General features: G+C 37.3%; 1 protein-coding gene across 2 annotated transcripts; it reads left to right on the top strand.

Annotated features, from left to right (window-relative positions):
* Window positions 1-1744: 1744 nt before the first annotated feature.
* LOC117910767 (disease resistance protein Pik-2-like) lies at window positions 1745-10732 on the top strand. Of its 2 annotated transcripts, none has more exons than XM_034824920.1 (3): window positions 1745-2319; window positions 10410-10465; window positions 10679-10732. In XM_034824920.1, coding segments are annotated over exons 1-3 (345 nt in total). In that variant the 5' UTR covers window positions 1745-2031; the 3' UTR covers window positions 10680-10732. The 2 variants fall into 2 exon arrangements, with proteins under 2 accessions (XP_034680811.1, XP_034680810.1); XM_034824919.1 differs by having other exon boundaries at window positions 10541-10730.
* The last annotated feature ends 9945 nt before the right edge of the window (window positions 10733-20677 follow it).

The raw sequence follows: 20677 nt of genomic DNA, 5'->3' as shown, positions 1-20677 counted from the left end.
AAATAACTAATGAATTTTAATTTTTTAAGATGTAAATGAGTCATGTATTCAATTACGAACATAATATTTTAAAATGTTATGATTTAATATGAAATTATTTGATCAATTTTTTGAATTCCGAATTATTCTTAAAAAAAAAAAAGTTCATTTAAGAATTTAATTTTTTAAATATGTCTCACTTAACTTAGAATCTATTTATCTAATAAGAAAAATTAAAAAATATAGTTGTATCTACAAGAAAAATAGTAAAGTTATGACTCATAATATTCTGTTTTGCTTTAATATTTTTTGAGTTTAAAATTATTTAAAAAAATTGTTAGACCCATTTTTCAATATGAAGAGTTGCTTGATTTAAAGTTCATTTGATAAATGAGAAAATTTACAAAAATATAATTATATGAAAAAATAATAATAATAGTCATTGTGAAGAAATTTTTAATGGGTTCACTATTTAAACTTCAAATTATTTTAAAAAATTACAAGACTTGTTAATGAATTTAATACATTAAGTCTTGTTTAATTTAGAATTTATTAGCCTAGTAAAAAAAATATCCGAAAATATGGTTCTATATGGAAGAGAGACAATAAAGTCCTAAACCAATTTTTATTTATAAATTTCTAATATTAATGAATCACTAGCTATTTGAGTCTTACATTATTTTTTAAAATGACTAGAATTGTTAATGAATCGAATACATTAAGAGTGTGTTTGACACTGATTTTGTAAAGTGTTTCTAATCTTTCTAATACTTGAAAATTTTTATCTTTCAAAATATTATAGATGTTAGAAACACTTCTTAAAATCATTGTCAAACACACTGTAAGTCTTGTTTGATTTATTCATTTAGTAAAAAATAATATATATATATATATATATATTATATATATATATATATATATATATAATATATATATATATAAAGAAGAAACTAATCAAATCATTTAGAATTGATTTGCTTAATAAAATTTTTTGGAGAAATTAAAATAAATTCATAAAAACACTTGTAAATTAAAATAAGATTATATTTGAGGAATTTCGATTTCAACATTGGATCATGGAGAGAATAGAAGAATGATGTCATGTTTAATTTTAAAAAAAAAAAATTCAAAATTAAAAAAGGATTTATACTTGATTATCAAATTTTATTAAATGTAATAATTTCAAATTTTTATAAATTCAGTTTTGAGAGTTTATTACTTTTATCTGAAATGGAATTATTATACATATGTAGTAAACATTGTTTCTCGTATTTTAAAAGCAAGGAAGAGTTGCAGTCTCAATCACAAACTGCTATACTTGCTTATACTTTTTCTGGCACCTCCCATCTACGGTCTCGATCACAAACTCTATTGAAAATATATCCACCGGTCGTCTTTTTCACCGCATCATCATAATTACTACTAGTCAACAAGTGCTTAAAAATCATCTCTAGCACATACACCTCATCCTCCTGGTGAATCTCCACTGGCACACCATCCCCATTGTTGTACACACTGATGCAGTTCTTCTCCACATCGATCACCACCTTCACTGAGTCCATCGACGAGTCTCTTAATACTATAAATTAAATTTAATTGTTAAAAAATATTTTATTATTACTAGAATTAAATTAAGGTGGACTTGGGGTTCGAGGCTTGGATTGGACAAAAGGCTAGGTTAGGTTGAGCTATAGCACAAATGAGTTTCGATTTATGGATTGATTGGTTGATAGAGATAGAAAAAAGGGTTATTTGATTAAGTGACATGATATATAAATATCAAGCAAAACATATATTCTTGGTTGACACAAAAGTATGCATATATTCTTTGTTTGATACTTGCTACCAACTTGTTCCTTTCTTCTACAACAAGAGATCCTTTTCTTTGCTTCCTTCCCTATAGAACTAATGCTTTTCTCATTGCCCATATATATTAAGAGCATACACCTCTCACACTACTTTTGTTCTTGTTCTAATTTCTCCCACAATTATCTCAACTTCCGTCATTTTATAATTTTTCATTGGCCTTCTCCATCTCAGTTTCTTTGAAAGATGGCTGACCAAATCCCTTTCAGCATTGTTGAGAAAATCTTGACTAAGTTAGGCTCCTTGGCTGTCCAGGAAATTGAACTGGCTTGTGGTGTTAGAGAGGAGCTAAAAAAACTTGGGGACACATTGACCACCATCAAAGTTGTGCTTCTGGATGCTGAGGAGCGACATGACAGGGAGCATGCAGTGGAGAATTGGGTGAGGAGGTTCAAAGATGTCATCTATGATGCGGACGACTTGTTGGATGACTTTGCAACCTATGACTTGAGGCGAGGAGGAATGGCAAGACAGGTTAGTCACTTCTTCTCATCTTCAAATCAGGTTGCATTTCATTTTAGAATGGGTCATGGAATCAAAGTTATTAGAGGTGGACTAGATGGCATTGCAAGTGATATCTCTAAGTTCAATTTTATTCCAAGGGTGACAACTAGCATGCGAGTAGCGAATAGGGGGAGAGAGACCCACTCTTTTGTATTGATGTCTGAAATTATAGGAAGAGATAAAGATAAAAAGAAGATTATAAAATTATTGTTGCAATCGAACAATGAAGAAAATCTTTCTGTTGTTGCCATTGTTGGTATTGGTGGTTTAGGTAAGACTGCTTTATGTCACGAACTTAGTCATTTCCTAAGCTCGTGTGGCACTTAGACAAGTCAAGAAGCTTGATCTTGCTAAGTCAGCCTTGCTCCAACGCTTAGCTTGCTAGGCTAAGATGCTCACGACTCGAAAGCTTGAGAAGGCGTAGTAGGCAACACTTAGAGAATGGAAGCTCTTATTACTTAAGGAAGCCTTTACAAGTACTTTAGGAACTCACTTGCTTGGTGCCTTGGCCAAATGAGGCCCTCGCCTATTTATAGGCACCAATGGAACTCTTTGGAACCTTGGAGGGTTCCTTACAATTCAAGTATATTCTAGAATGTCCTACATCATTCTATGTACAAACCTATGTACAAGAATATACAAGAGACCTTTGGAATTCTCTAGAAGGTTGTAGACTCTTCTCATGTCTTCCACCATAGTGTAGTGTTGTGTGGATTTCTCCAGACATCTCTAGAACCTTCCACACTCTTCCCACTCTAGGTGTCTCTAGAAGCTTTCTGGCTTTATATAAGCCCATGGGGAGGCTCATTTAAATCATCCTATGACACTCTCCTCCACCTAAGCCACAGACATCTTCGTCGCACCTTCTGCCCGGAACCGCTCAATCTGCTCCTGGAACTGCCATAGTGCATCTACTGGCTCCCAGCGAGCGTCGCTCTCTGGTAGTCCCTTCCATTTCACTAAGTACTCCGTAGCAGGAGGTACACCTCATCTCCTGATGACCCGATCAGTGAGGGCGTGTTCTACCTCCTTGTCATAGGAGGTCACGACCTCTGTAGGTGTCCTCTTAGACAACCCTCGGCTTAGATCATCCTTGTTTTCGTGATAAGGTTTCAAGTAACTTACATGGAAGACGGGATGAATCTTCAACCTTGGTGGTAGCTCAACTCTATAGGACACCTTGCCGACCTTCCCAAGTATGGGGAAAGGTCCTTCATACCTCCTCACAAGGCCCTTGTGTACCGGCCTTAAGGATTTGAATTGTTGAGGAAGGAGTGTGACAAGCACCATGTCTTCGACTTTGTACTCCGTGTGACGTCGTTTCTTGTCAGCCCACTTCTTCATTTTCTTAGCGGCCTTGTCCAAGTATGAGCGTGCTATGTCAGCTTGCTCGTGCCACCCCTTTGTGAACTTGAAAGTCATTGGACTTCTCCCCGTATAACCTATCGTTAGAGTGTGAGGAGTTAACGGTTGTTGCCCTGTGGCTAGCTCGAACGGACTCTTATTGGTTGTCTCACTCCTTTTCAGGTTGTATGAGAATTGGGCTATGTCTAGCAACGCAACCCAATCTTTTTAGTTGGCGCTCACAAAGTGCCTTAGGTAGAGCTCTAGTAAGGCATTCACCCTCTCTGTTTGCCCATCCGTTTGTGGGTGAAAGCTTGTGGAGAAGTGAAGCTCCGAACCCATAAGCTTGAAGAGCTCCGTCCAAGACTTCCTAGTGAAACATGGATCGTGATCACTGATGATGAACTTAGGCAACCCCCAATACTTGACTACGTGTTTTAGGAATAGCCTCGTCGTCTCTTCCGCAGTGCAGTCAATCGGGGCTGCTATGAAGGTCGTGTACTTAAAGAACCTGTCCACTACTACTATGATAGAGTCGCTATCCTCCGACTTGGGTAGCCCTATGATGAAGTCCATGGTGATGTTGTCCCTTGGGCGCTCTGCTATAGGTAGTGGCTCTAACAGGCCTCTAGATTGTCGTTGCTTCACCTTGTCTTGTTGGCATATAAGACAAGTCCTCACATAGGCCTCAACCTCATCCCGTATTTGAGGCCAGTAATAAGCTGACTCGAGTAGTGCCCTTGTGCATCGTTGTCTAGGGTGCCCTGCCCACTTGGTGTCATGGCACTCTTTTATCAGATTCCGCCTTATGTTCCCCCACTTAGGCACATAGAGTCGTTTCTCCTTAGTGTAGAGTAGGTCGTCTTCCACCCAAAACCGCTTAGTCTTCTCTTCACGAGCCAGAGCGATGAGGCTCTTTGCCACTGGATCATGTTATGTCCCTCCCTTAGAAGATCCATTATGTCTCCTTGGGTCTGACTCATCATGGACACTAGCTCCGCTTTGTGGCTTAGGGTGTCGGCCACATGATTAGCACTTCCTGGCTTATACTCCAGCGTAGTCGAACTCGGCCAAGAAGTCTTGCCACCTAGCTTGTTTAGGGCTTAGCTTCTTCTATGTCTGGAAGTAGCTAGTGGTAACATTGTCAGTTTTCACAATGAAGTGAGACCCCAGAAGATAGTGCCTCCAGGTGCGCAAGCAATGGATGATGGCGGTCATTTCTTTCTCTTGCAGCGTGTAACGCCTCTCTGTGTCATTTAGCTTACGACTCTCGAAGGCGATCAGATGCCTATCTTGCATAAGGATCCCCCAATAGCGAAGTCTGAGGTATCTTTATGTACCTCAAAACCCTTGGTGTGGTCGGGTAGTGCCAACACCGGCTCCTCAGTCACAGCCTTCTTAAAATCTTCAAAGGCTTGTTGGCACCTTTCGTCCCATTCCCATGCCTTATTCTTCTTAAGAAGATTAGTGAGTGGAATGACCCTTGTTGAATAACCTTTGATGTATTGTCAGTAGTAATTAACTAAACCAAGGAAAGATCTAAGTTGAGGCACCTTGGTTGGTGGATCCCATTCCTGGATGGCATTCACCTTTCTATCATCCATCATCAACTTGCCATCTTTGATGCGATGCCCTAGGAAGCTCACTTTCTCCTTAGCAAATGAGAATTTCTCCTTCTTCACATATAGCTTGTTCTACCTCAAGATCTTAAGACCTTTCTCAAATGTTCCACATGCTCTTTTAGGGTGCTATTGTAGATGACTATGTCATCCAAGTATACCACCACGAATTTGTCTAAATATGGGTGGAAGATCTTATTCATGAGCGTGCAGAACGTGGTTGGGGCATTGGTGAGTTCGAAATGCATCACTAAGAATTCGTATGAGCCGTACCTGGTCACACATGTGGTATTCGGCTCGTCCCCTCCGCAATCCTGACTTGGTAGTAGCCTGACCTTAATTCTAGCTTTGTGAAGTATCTTGCCCTTCGAAGTTGATCGAACAAGTTAGCGATGAGTGGGATAGGATACTTGTTTTTTACCGTCACCTTGTTGAGTGCTCGGTAGTCGATACACATCCATAAGGACCCATCGTGCTTCTTCTGAAATAAGATCGACGCGCCATAGGGAGCTTTGGATGGTTGGATGAACCCTGCGTCAAGCAACTCCTTAAGTTGTCTCCTTAGCTCCTCCAGCTTAGGTGGTGCCATCTTATATGGCCCTATAGCAGGGGGTTTGGCTCCCGCTCCAACTCAATCTTGTGATCTTCCTCTCTCCTAGGAGGAAGTCTCTTAGGCAACTCAGGCGGCATCATGTCCTTGAACTCATCAAGGACCCCCTCGATTTCCTTAGGCATGGGTTCTCCTGACCCATTATCCCTTTCTTCCTTCAGGGTTGAGAGGTAGGTCACCTCTTTCCTCTTTAACCCCTTCTTAACTTGCATAGTTGATAACATAGGGGTCTTGGGCGTACCTTCAGTGACCATAAGGACCATGCATGGCTTCTCCTCCTCTAGGATAGCCATTGAGCGTAGGAAAGGTAATGGCACAACCTTGACCTTCTATAGGAAGTCCATTCCTAATGCCATCTTGAAGTCATCCATGGGTGCCACTATGAAGTCGACCCTTCCTTCCCATGAGCCGATATGCATGGTCACCTCACAAGCTACTCCGTGTGATGGCTTGGCAGTTGAATTAACTGCCTTGAGCCATCCTCCTTCCTTAGATGCTTGGAGCTCTAGCCTTTTTGCCTCATCCTCCGAGACAAAGTTATGAGTGGCACCAGTGTCCACCAAGGCCTTGGTGGCCTTCCCATTCACAAGGGCCTCTACATACATTAGGCATCGGCTTGACCTTAAGGGCATTTAGGAGCTGCAACGATCCCCTGAGCATCGTCTTTTTTCTCCTTTTCCTCGATCATAGCATTTAGAGCTTTCCTCTTAGGACAGTCCCGCGCCCAGTGTGGACCATCACATAAGAAGCAGTTGGTCCTGGGTGTGAACTCCTTCCGTTTATCCTTGTCTTTGCCATCCTTGCCACTAGGGCCTTTGCTTGATCCTTCCTTAAAAGTGTAGCTTCGTGATCCCTTCTCTCCCCCACCTTTGGTCTGGTTACCCTTGGATGGTGGCTTGGGTTTGAAGGAGTCTCTCCTTTTATAATCTACCAAGGACTCTACTACCGCCATGGTCGTAGCTAGGTCTTGGACACCACGTCTCCTCAACTCTTGCTCGACCCAGCTATGCAAGTTGTCCATGAAGTTAAATAGTAGCTCCTCCTCGGACATGTTGGGTTTCTCAAGCATAAGCGTAGAGAACTCCTTGACATACTCACGGATTGAGCCCGTGTGCTTAAGATGCTTCATACTCTTCCTTGCTAGGTAAGCCACATCTTCGGGATACAATTGCCTTTTGATTTCTCTCTTAAAGGCGTCCCATGTGTCTATGGTGCACGTCTCTTTCTCTATGTCGGCAAACCGTTGACGCCACCATAGAGTAACATTATCAGTGAGGTAGAGGGTCGCGGTGCGTACCTTAGTGGCTTCATCCGTCAGTGTGATGGCTCAAAGTAGCGCTCCATGTGCCACAAGAAGTTATCCAACTCCTTAGCATCCTCTTGCCACTGAACATGTGTGGCTTGGGCACCTCCACCCTTGGTGCCTCATGAGTGGCCATGACTCGTGCTGATACCGCAGTCTTATAGATGGCTAGCTCTTGACGAATCTCTTGGTCTCGGGCCTCCTTGCGCCCAGCCAAGGCCTCCATCCTTGACTCCACACTAGCGAACATGCTCATGACCTTGTCTTGGAAGGACATGAACTCCTCATGTGACACCAGCTGAACTTGCGAGCCTGGCACCCCTCGCGAAGGTCTTGGATCTGCTCTCTTAGATCCTCTAAGCCCTTCTCCATGCCTTGCTCGATCAAGTCCACTCCTTCATTGGTGTCTACCATGGCTAACTCCATCTTGGCTAGCCTTGCCTCCATGTTGGCTAAGGCGTCACGAGACTTATCCTTCCTGCCTCTACCCGTCTAGTAGGCTCAATCTCCCTTCCACGAGTTTGCTCGCTAGTCTCCTCCACATTAGAGCCCGACATGCTTCCTTCACTATGCCCATTTCGTAGCCGCGCTCTAATACCACTTGTCACGAACTTAGTCATTTCCTAAGCTCGTGCGGCACTTAGACAAGTCAAGACGCTTGATCTTGCTAAGTCAGCCGTGCTCCAACGTTTAGTTTGCTAGGCTAAGATGCTCACAACTCGGAAGCTTGAGAAGGCATAGTAGGTAACACTTAGAGAATGGAAGCTCTTATTACTTAAGGAAGCCTTTACAAGTGCTTTAGGAACTCAATTGCTTGGTGCCTTGGCCAAATGAGGCCCTCACCTATTTATAGGCACCAATGGAACTCTCTGGAACCTTGGAGGGTTCCTTACAATTCAAGTATATTCTAGAATGTCCTACATCATTATATGTACAAACCTATGTACAAGAATATACAAGAGACCTTTGGAATTCTCTAGAAGGTTGTGGACTCTTCTCATGTCTTCCACCATAGTGTAGTGTTGTGTGGATTTCTCCAGACATCTCTAGAACCTTCCACACTCTTCCCACTCTAGGTGTCTCCAGAAGCTTCTTGGCTCTATATAAGCCCATGGGGAGGCTCATTTGAATCATCCTGTGACACTTAGCCCAATTGGTATACAATGATGAGAAGGTGGTAAGGCATTTTGATCTTAGGTTGTGGGTGTGTGTTTCTGATGATTTTGATGTGAAAATCCTAGTTGGAAACATCATAAAATCTGCAACAAATGAAAATGTAGATAATTTGGTGTTGGAACAATTGAAAAACAAACTTCATGAAAAATTAAATTCCAAGAGATACTTGTTAGTAATGGATGATGTTTGGAATGACGATTTTGAAAAATGGAATCAATTAAGGATTTTGTTGAAAGTTGGTGTTAGGGGGAGGAAAGTTGTAGTGACTACTCGAAACTCTAAAGTTGCATCAATTATGACAATTGATCCCCCATATGTTTTGAATGGTTTAAACCATGATCAATCTTGGGGTTTGTTTAAAAGTTTAGCATTTGGAGAAGAGCAACAAAGAGCACATCCAAACCTCCTAAAATAGGAGAAGAAATTACAAAAATGTGCAATGGAGTCCCTCTCGTAATCAGAATTTAGGAAGGATATTGCATTCTAAAACCGAAGAAAGTCAATGGTTGTCCATAAAAAAACAATAAAATCTAATGTCGCTTTCGAGATGGGAAAACATATTATTGGTACTAAAGTTAAGTTATGATAATTTACCAAGTCATTTGAAACGTGTTTTACTTATTGTGCATTGTTTCCAAAAGACTATAAATTGAAAAAATGTTGATACAATTATGGATGGCTCAAGGTTACATTCAACCTTCGGATGAAAATGAATATCTAGAGGATGTGGTGATCAATATTTTGAGGAGTTATTATCACGGTCATTGTTTCAAGATATTGAAAAAGATGATAACAATAATATATTAGTTTTAAATGCATGACCTTATCCATAATCTAGCACAACTGCTGTAAAGTCTGAGATCTTTATTTTGACGGTGATGTACAAATATGTCGGAAAGAGTTCATCATGTGTCATTTGACGAATGGAGTCCGAAGATGAAGGTTTTAAAGGCAAACCCATAAGAACATTATTTATGCTCTCTAAAGATTATTTTCATTGTGGTGACAATGTTGATTCTATAGTGATACACTTATTCCAAATTGCAAGTGTTACGGGTGTTGGACTTATCTTGTTTAATTCGTGGAGAGCTGCCAAAGTCTTTAGTTAAATTGGTTCATTTGAGATATCTCGACCTTTCTTGCCGTGGAATGAGGGTACTTCCTAGTGGAATTACAAGCTTACAAAACCGCAGACATTGAACTCTCGAAATGTGATGATCTTAAAGAATTGCAAGAAATATAAGAAAATGATCAACTTGAGGTACCTTGAGATAGATGGATGCCAGAGATTGGATTATATGCCTTGCAGATTGGGAGAATTGACTATGCTTCAGACCTACCATTATTTGTTATTGGGAAAGGTGACCGTGAGGGAATAGGTAGGCTGAATGAATTGCAATGCCTTAACAATCTAAGAGGAGGGCTACATATTAGAAATCTTCAAAGGGTGAAGGGTGGGGCATTAGAATCCAAGAAGCAAACTTGAAGGAAAAACACTACCTTCAGTCCTTTGCATTACAATGGAGGTGGTGGAGTGGGGGGAAGATTACCAGAAAGGAGAGGATGCGGAGTTGGTGATGGAAGGCCTGCAGCCATGCCCAAATCTAAAGGAGCTCTATATAGATGGTTACACAGGTGTGAGGTTTCCGAGTTGGATGAGTTCCGTGCTGCCTTCTCTCAGCGTCTGTATCTTACACATTGAATGCGTTGGAATACGTGTTGGAAAACTCTTCATCAGCTGAGCCATTCTTTCCATCTCTTAAAACACTCAAGCTGGGTGGGTTGCGTAATTTGAAGGAATGGTGTAGGAGGGAGATAGCAGGAGAGCGAGCTCCTTCATTTCCTTCTCTTTCTGAATTACAGATCTATTGGTGTGATCAATTAACAACCTTCCAACTGCTTTCATCTCCTCTTCTTACGCTATTGCAAGTCGAATATTGTGGTGGATTGACATCCCTCAACTGCTTTCATCTCCCCGTCTTTTTAAATTACTTATTTTTAATTGCAGAAGCTTGGAATCCCTGCAACTGCCTTCGTGTCCTTCTCTTTCTCAATTATGGATTGGTACGTGTGATCAGTTAACAACCTTAAAACTGATTTCATCCCCTCATCTTTCTGAATTATTATTGGGGGTTGCAGTTGCTTGGAATCCTTGCAACTGCCTTCTTTACCTTGTCTTGAGGAACTAAACCTGGGTAGAGTCTTTGAGGAGATACTGTGACAGATAATTTGAGTAGAAGTTAGAAATTGCTAACTGCGGGCAGCTCAACTTGTCAGATAAAGAGGATGATGATGGTGGCTTGCAATTTCAAGGCCTTAGAAGCTTGCGTCAACTATTTATCAAGGAATTCCAGATTTGGTGTCTTCCAAAGGGGCTTCACATGTTACCACACTGGAAACTCTCTCAATTAGAGAGTGTTCTGATTTCATTACTTTACCAGACTGGATAGCAGCCTAACTTCCCTTTCAAAGCTGGAAATTGGGGGGTGCCCTAGATTCAAGCTTGGAGATCGGTCCAAGATTGCTCATATTCCAACAGTTGACATCCAGCTAACATATATTTCAGGTTGAAATGCCAACCATTCTTCTCATTTTTATTTTTTTTATGGCTTCATTTTATTATTTTACAATCAATTTTCTCTATTTTAGTAAATTCTTCATTTTCACACTTTGTCTTTTGATAACATGTTTTGATAGTAGAATTCCAAATTTTGTATTTTGAATCAATTATTAACACTATAAGAAATCACACTTGTAGTCATTACTTTGTAATGAAATACCAAATTAATTATGTTTCACGTCGAAATTTTCCTTTCACTTTAATCCTATCTTTAGTTTTTTGGAAATTTTGATAGAAAGAAAATAAAAGATTTTTTTTTTTTTCTATTTTGTACAATAATTAAATAATTTATACATATTTCTAACTAATTTAATTATATTTATATTTTCATGCTAAACCAAATATGACAAAATCATTTTCCTTAATTTGTTATTCTTTTAACTTTCATTAATATTTTCATGTCCCTTCTCAGAGTTGTAATCTTCAATTGTCCACTATTGTGAGGAAGTTGCCAAAAGAAACATGTGCAGATTGACCTACGATTGCTCATGTCCCAACAACTCTTATTGGCATTCTATCATGCGCTGCTGCATGAAGGAATCCCACTCTATTCGATTCAAGACGCCATCCACAATTTTCAGGTTTGCAATGCTACATCATTTCGCACTTTTGATGGATTCATCTTTCATGATTTTCTATAAAACCTATAAGTGTGTTGGACTCTATTTTCAGTGCTAGAAATCCAAGAAAGAAGTCTGAGGGAAACAAAACCTTCAATGCTCAAGACTATATTGGGGAAGCCCGATTATTGGTGAGAGACAGATCATTGGTGGCTTCAAGAATATGGGTGGTCTCTAAACTATTGGGATGGCCCAGAACCAGTTGCCAATAAGGGGATGAAGAGGTTGAGTCAATGATGAGGTTCTACCACTGTATGGTCAACTTTCTTCTTTACAATTTTGAAACTTGAGAATCCAACTGCAGTTGGCTACATCCTCAATTCCTTATTTTCTAAATTTTATATATCAGAAAATGCCATCACTTGAATTTCATCTTTGAATTTGCTTTCATCTCCCTGCCTTTCTAAATTAGATATGTATCACAGAATGCCATCACTTGATACCATTGAGTTTGCCTTCATCTCCTCGTCTTTGTAAATTAGACATCAACTATAGCACTAACTTGACATCCTTAGCACTACTTTCATATCATTTTGCTTGCTCCACCTGCCATATAAAATGCTTAGATTAGTAAATTTTGAAATTCATCATCTCTTCAAAGAGATCAATTGTTGGTAGTTGTTTGCCAAAATGTCTACGTACTTGGTGTCTGTATTCTACATGTTTGGAAAATTTCTTAGATTAATTATTTTATTGCAGATGTAATTACGATCAAGTCAAAGAAAAATGGTATAATGGTAGCACTAAACACTTCTGTCAAGTATGCGTAAGGTCAAAGGTGCTGATAGCCTAATTTGCAATTTCATAATCTAGAATTCTCCATACTTATTTGAAAGATGTCTAAAAGGTAAACTGAAGATTGAGTCAATATTTCTTAGTTTCTTGAAATTGATGTTGACTAGCAATGGATTACCGATTCATAAAGGAGAGCTCTTTAATTCTAGTATGTCACATGATAGGTTTCAGGTTTGCAATTCTACCTATATTCCTTTTTTGCTAGTCACACTTTTCATTATTTTACAATCTATCTTCTAAGAACATTATACTCCACTTATAGTTCTATCAATTATAATCGTTTCTCTCTTTGCTTTTGATCATTTACTTTCTCTTGTTTGATTTATTAAAAATTGTTATAATTTGTTTTAGAGGAGGGGTCAAAAGAAGGAGAATTAGTAGAACCATTCTTCTCATTCCTGCCATGATGGAAAAACTCAAAAGTTGAAAAAACCGAAACAAATGGTGGAGGGGCTAGTTACACTGCTAGAACAACAACGACGTCCTTCATTCCTACCACAATTTCCTTTTCTTTCTATACTCCTGAGCTGACATCCATGCTATTGCGTGAGTGTCTTGAGGATCAACAGTATCTATACTTCCTTCTTGCATCACCTTTAAAGTCAATGCGTATTGAAGGCATCAATGGACCTAACATCTCTTCTAGAAAAAGGGTAGCAACACCTAACGTCTCTCTCAATTTTTGGTAATTACAATAAATCTTTATCTATTTGTCCGAGTCTAGATATCCCAAGTGTAGATATTAGTGATTTTGAATTCTATGTCCTTGTCTTGGGGAACTTTTGCAAGTCAGAGATTTTTTGGGATAAATATAGCATCCAATTTTTAGGTTTGAGAGTTTGTGCCAAATATGTATTCCCCTTATCCAAGGTTAGTACCCCTCCCAAGGACCTCAGCATATTACTGCATTGAAAATCTAACACTTTAGGACCATGCTCATTTTCTGACTTGGGCATACTAGATTCATTTTACAATTTCATTCATCCTTCTGTTCTTGATCGTATATCTCTTATTCATTTTCTAACTGAGTTAGGCAATCTAACTGAGCCGGAGTATATGAAGGAGTCTTCATCAGCAATGCCATTCTTCCCTTCTTTTAAAGGACTTCAAATTTTTGAGTTGCTGAATTGGAAGGATGGTGGAGGAGAGACATATCACATAACTTGTCTTTCAGAATGAGAGATCAATGATTGCCATAACTTGACTTCCTTGACAATGTCTTCATCTTCTTCTCTTTCTCATTTAGATTGACATCCATTGTTTGTCTTCATTTCCTTGTCTTGAGGGGTTATACCTTTGTGATGTCCATAAGGAGCTATTGTGGCCAACAATGTTTGCCTCTTCTTCATTGCAGATGCTGGATATTTGTGGAAGAGTTGATCTAATATCTCTGCCTGAGGAAGGACTGTGATCCATCACTTGTCTCAACAATTTGTCAATCACGGATTGTCATGGCCTATTTGTGTCAAGCAGGAAGCTTGGTTTTTCAGATAATGAGGATGATGATGACACTGTCAAGAAATTTCAAGGACTTAGAAGCTTTTTCACAATATGTGGAAATTGTTTCAATTCCACAGTTGTCTGTCTCCCAAGGGAGATTCAACATGTTACCTCCCTGGAAACTCTCTCAGTTATTCTGGTCTAGTAGCTTTGCCAGACGGTAGGAAGCGCTACATCATTTTCAATGCCTCAAATTGAAATCAGTTCCAATGGATGTGTTCAATCAACCCTTTATAGAAACTGATAATCTATGGTTGTCGGCACTTACTGGAAATGTGCTAAAAGGAAACATGTGAAAATTGGCCTAAGATTTTACATGTTCCTAAAATTGATATTGAGGAGCCATAGTAGGATGATAGTGAGGAGCCATCAGAAGGATGCCTGCTCTTCAATGGTCTCATTCACAATATATTTCAGGTTTGCAATCCAATCTCTCCTCCAGCTTCTAATTGCTTCGTTTCTTGTTATTTTACGATCATTATTAAGCTAAGAGTGTTATACTCTATTCTATGTGCACATATACAATCTATGAATACAAATCTGCAGTGCTCTTGCTGTCTGTCAAAATATCAATTTATTTTGATATCCATAATATCTTTCTGGTTTCACAATACTAAACTGTTAAGAATCTTATAAAGTAGTTTATATTTCTGTTTGACAATAAACTGTGCTTTTTGTTAATTTTGAAGATATCACTCTAATTAACCAAAACACAAAATAGACAAAAACACTTCTTATTATGTTAGTCCTCTCTGGTGTTATGAATTATAATTTGGCGAATAGGTTACAGATCATGCTTGTAATTATGTTAAAAGGGTAGCTGTTGAACAAAGTAACTGTTTCATTTTTCTTTTCACTTAACTTGTTCTACAACATACTTTGATTAGTAAAGTTTGAAAATTGTCTTCTCAAATATGGCATCATGCTTTCAGCATACACTTTCTTTAATTAGGCTTTGCAGTCCATCAATAACAAGTGTTTATTATTCAGGTTTACCTTCATTTCTCTCCTTTTTCTTTTGATCATTTATTCTCTCTTATTTAACATGTTTAAAAGTGATGTTATACCTTACTTGGAGTTTTGATGTTTGATTCTCATTTGCAGTAGAACCACAACATACCACTTGAGCAAGGAGCAAATTTTACTGAATCCATCTAACAGTTGGTCAATTCTCTTCTCTCAAGTCTCTCGACCTTGGGAATCTAAATCGTCTGGAGCACATGGATAACAGGGTCATGTCTTCTTCATTTTCATTGAGAGACAATTTGGTTTAGGAAAAGCACCAAACAAGAAGAATTAGTTGGACCATTCTTCCTATTCCTGCCATGATGGAGAAATTCATGCTGGAGAAGCTTTAAAAGAAATGGTTGAAGGGAAGTATCACTAGCAGAGCATGTAACAGCACCAACATTCAGTATCCACGTCTTGATCAGGATTTTGATTTTGTATAACATCTCTTCCAGAAAAGGGTTTCCAACACCTCAATCTTTCTTAATTGTGGTAAGCATGACATGTCATTGCTTATTTATATGGAGTCTAGATATCCTGTTTTTAATGATGGCAGAAATCTGTCTCACATGTCCGACTTGAAAACTTCTAGAATTTTTTGTTGCTGAGAGATTCCCTTGTTAGAGACAAGAATGAAGGTAGCATGAAATTTTGAGTACTTGACCTGGTCCAAAGTTGATGCTTCTCTCAAAGACTTCAACATGTCAATGCTCTGGAAATCTAACACCTTAGGACTCTACTTGATTGGCTGCTGACTTTGACATACTAGAATGGTACTTCACATCACTAAGAGGGTGTTTGTTTTTTCAGTTTTTTGCTTAAAGCAATTTGCTTTCAGACTTTCAGTTATTTGTTTTTCTATTTTTTCACGACTTATTATGAACTTTTGACTTTTTTTAAATATAAAAAATATTGTGTTGGTTTTTCTTTACTTTTTAATATTTAATAGAAATAAAATATTAAAAAAACAAACAATCTAATACTTCACACTATTAAACATTAAAGTTCTATTTAGAATTAAGTACAAAAAACAAACACCACCTAAGTTTGTTATCATTCATTACCAAGCTTGAAATCAGAAGCAGTTGTTGATTGGCCTCATGGCTTCTCATTTCCTAGGAATTCATTTCTACTACTCACAAATTGCTAATTCATGAAGAACTTCCATCTTTCAGTTCTAATATGTTTTCCACATATATTTCAAGTCTACAATGTTAACCTCTTTTCCTACTTTTGATGGTCGTTTCTTTTGCTTCCATTACATAGGTGGATAATAAATTTCTTTGTTCCTTCCTTTCTTCTTAATTTCACAGGAGGAACAAGTTGGTAGATGCAAAGTGTAAAATTTTCCCCATAAGTGTTCTTTGTCATTGTGTTCCTATGTGTATAATTATGATTGATTTATTTTTTAATAATAATATCTTAGTTGTTTTAGTTTATGCGGTTCTTAATATCAGAAATTTCAAAATAACAAAGGATATGCTTCATCCAAGAGCTTGTTCTATGTCTCATACAATTGAAGATGCTTCAAAAGTATATCACTAATATCTCATATTATCATTTTATATATTTGTGAAGGAACTACTTTTATAATTTGGAAATTATCAAACATTTTTATTTCAAGGTGAATTATAGGTGTCCACAAGTTTGATCAATGCCTTTGGAAGAGTTTGTGCTTGAATATCGCCTCATGTTGGATGGTATATTTTCGTCCCTTCTATTAGCAGTTTTTTTACACTTCTACTGCTATTTCTTGTATTTCCAGGAAAGGATTTTTCAAGAAGACATTTGAAATCAAATATGGGAGACAGTTGGCCCCATATGCATTCTGATTTTGCCATATCTCTCTGAGTCAAGCTCACTCATTTTCCCAAGTTGACTCATTCACTACCCTGCTCCTCTCATTCCTAACTCCATCAGCACTACTGATGCCTCAATGGTTTGATGGTTTGAATTATGAAGATTTGAAATAGTAAGTGAAGTATCAAAGTAAATGTTTCATGGATTTTATTTTACCAAAATAAAATATTCTAATTATTGTTGAAAACACCCCAACAAAAATGTATATTGATGATGATGGTGGAAATGAACCTAAAACCCCTAGATTATCAGAAGGAAATCAAATGCAAAAATCATAAACTTCATGGGGTTGAGATTGCATTTTGAAAAACTGAAAGAAAATTTCATTATCATCATTCATTTGCATTGTTGGTGTGAGGACTCTTCCATACTATTTGTATAGTATTGATGTTGAGTAGAAAGGCATCCCACACCTGGATTTCTTTTCTTGATTTTGATATGCCTTGCTTGCTTATTCCTCGAGATATTCTTTGCTTACTCCTCTTAGTTTAGCCATGTACTATGCAGTCTTTATATACTAGATCAATCAGAATTCCATTACCCTTCAAAGGACTATCAGATCTTATTCTGATATATCTAACAATTCTCTCAACCCCCCATATTTTTTAATATTTCGTTGCCCTTCTCCATTTGAGTTTCTCTAAAAAGATGGCTCAACAAATCCCATTTAGTATTGTTGAGAAAATTTTGACCAAGTTGGGGTCTTTAGCTGTCCAAGAAATTGGCTTGTGGAGTTCGAAGAAACCTTACAAAGTTTACAAATACACTGTCCACCATCAGAGTTGTACTTCTCAATGTTAAGCAACAGCAGGAGGAAAACCAAGCAATAGAAAATTGGATCAAGAGTTTGAAACATGTTATCCATGATGCAAATGACTTGGTGCGACCTATCATTTGTGGCAAGGAAGAACAATAAGACAGGTTAGTGGTTTTTTAATATCTTCAAAACAAGTTACATTTTATTCAAACATGCACAACTAACAAGGGGTTAAAAATAGGGAGAGAGAGAGACCCATTGTATGGTGTTGACATCAGAAATTAGGAGAAGAGATGAAGACAAAGAGGACATAATAAAATTGTTATTTCAATCTAACAACGAAGAAAATCTTTCCATTACTGCCATAGTTGGTATTGGGGCGTTTAGGCAAGACCACCCTCATTCAATTGGTATACAATGATGATAAGGTAGTAAATTACTTTTATCTTAGGATGTAAGCATGTGTTTATAATGAGTTTGATGTGAAAATACTTATAAGAAATATTATGAAATCTGCAACTAATGAAGATGTGGAGAACTTAGAGTTGGATCAACTGAAAAAAATCCTTTAGAAAAGCTTAAATGGAAAAAGGTACTTGCTTGTGTTAGGTGATGTGAGGAACAAAGATCCAGAGAATTGGGATGGATTGAGACCTATGTTGATTGTTGGTGCTAGTGGGAGTAAAATCTTGGTAATCACTTAAAACATTAATTAGAGTTGCATTAATTATGAGAGTTAATTCCTTATATGCTTTGAAATATAAAAGGAGATGAGTCTTAGGATATGTTTGAAAGGCTCATATCAAAAGAAGGAGAAGAAAAAGTGAAACCAAACTTTGCAACAATAGGAAAAAAAATTGTAAAATTGTGTGATGGAGTTCCTCTAGTCACTAAGACTTTTGGTAGAATCTTGCATTATAAAACTAAAGAGTCACTGGTTGTCCATTAAAAATAATAGAAATTTGATGTTGGTTCAAGATGGAAACAATATATTGTTGGTGATAAGATTAAGTTATGACAATTTGTCAATCCATTTGAAACAATATGTTGTTCATTATGCATTGTTTTGTCAAGAATGAAATTGAGAAACAAATGTTCTACAATTATGGATGGCTCAAGGTTACATTCAACTTTCAAATGAGAACTAGCATTTAGAGGATTTTGAGGATCAATGTTTTGATGATTTACTGTCAATGTCATTATTTGTTGTCTTTTGGAATGTCTATTAAAGTATGCTATGCACAAGAGATATCATGTTCATAGTGCTTTAGTGTAAAAAAAGTGTTATACCCTTGTTTACAATTCTGTTTTTTAACTGTCATTATTCATTAGCACAATGACCATGTTGAGCAAGTGAGCATTACTTACATGTTGTGTATTAAAAGAATATATAATTAGGAGTTCACTCTAACCAAAGATTACCATGGTTTTTTTTGGTTTTCTTTAATATATCATTCCAATCAAAACACAAGTTCAACAAACACTTCCTTGTTCAGTCCTCTATTGTGAATTATAATATGATTTTTTTTTTGTTAGAGATTATTTTTGTAATCATGTCAAACGTAGCAGTTGGGCACAATAATGGGGTCATGGTTGTTCACACCACACCAATTTTGTAAATGCTTCTATTTGTGAAGTGTGAAATTTGCATCTTCGTAGATGTCAAATGCTTGCAATTGTTCTCCAAAGTGATCTTGTCACAGGGTGTTTCCATTTTACTTGTTTGAAATGTCTTAGGTTAATTATTTTGTTGCAGATGTGATTGCTATCAAGTTAATGCTAAAGGAGTGACGGTAGAGATGAACAATTTACCTTTTGGAAAGATGCCAAAAGAAAAAAGTGAAGATTGGCTCAAGATTTCTTTTGTTCCCAAAATTTATATTGCATAGCAACAGATGAACAATTCGTAAAGGTCTAAGCTCTTTAGTTCAAGCATGTCACTCTTGAGCTCTCTTCTTGTTTTGGAACTAATCCATGGTTCACTCATTATTTCACAATGATCTTTATGCTCTCTTAATTGTTCTAGTTCCTATTTGTTCCATCAGTGCATATAAAGCAATAGGTTCCTTTAACTACACTTTTGTGTGTTTTCTTTAACCACCCAGGAATGCAATTTGGACTAAAAATAGTTTTTTGTTGTTGTTATTGTTGCTTCTCTTGTTTTTTTCTCAACATCTCACCTGTATTTTGCATATCAAGTCTAAAACATTTTGATATTATGCAAGTCATCTTCTTGGTTATGGGATGATTTTATTTAATATTTTTTAATAGAACGATGCTTGTAATTCTTTTGATTAGATTGAGTTGAACAATTTATTTTATATCAGGTCAATGCCAAAAGGGTAACATTGAGGATTGGTTGAATACTGTTCAACATCCCAGAAATAAATGTTGATAGGTTATAGAAAGGGCGAGCTCACTTGCATCATACTCCAAAGTTATGCTCTCTTTGGGTTTTACATGAGATCTAAAATATGTCTTTATAATTTAGTTTTATGATTCATTTTTCTCTTTTGGCTTTTAATAATGTATTTTTGTTTATTTAATTTGTTAGAAATTGTTGTATTTTGATTTTTAATGTTTTCATTCTCATGTACAATAGAACAACAGTATATCACTTGAGCAAAGAGCACATGGATAATCAAATTCTTCATTAAGTAGCAGTTTGGTTTTGGGGAGAAAGCAAAACAAGGAGAATTAGGAAGATCAGTCCTTCTCATTCTTGAAAGTACACAAACTCAAAAACGATGGGTGGATGGGGTAGTGGCATTAGGAGAGCAACAACAACAACATTTATTCTCCCTACGCTGACATCCATGCCATTGCATCTGTATCTGGAAGATCTAGATCTCTATAATAAATCAGTATCTTCTTCATTTGCATTTTTTCATTAGGCAATGAGGATGAAGATCACACACTTTTCCAAGGACTTAAGAGATTGTGCCAAATATGCATTCATCTTATTCAAGGTTGATGCTCAATGTGTTAATACACCAAAAAATCTAACAAATTTGGGATTGTGTTTTGGTAGGCTAGGTAGGTACTTTATACCACAAAGTTTGTTATTGTTCATTTTTGAGCTTGAAATCTCTACCTCAAAGGATGTCAAATCGAAG

The sequence above is a fragment of the Vitis riparia genome, unplaced genomic scaffold (assembly GCF_004353265.1).
Source record: "Vitis riparia cultivar Riparia Gloire de Montpellier isolate 1030 unplaced genomic scaffold, EGFV_Vit.rip_1.0 scaffold843_pilon_pilon, whole genome shotgun sequence".
Classification (NCBI taxonomy): domain Eukaryota; kingdom Viridiplantae; phylum Streptophyta; class Magnoliopsida; order Vitales; family Vitaceae; genus Vitis; species Vitis riparia.
This window is presented reverse-complemented; position numbering and strand designations above follow the sequence as displayed.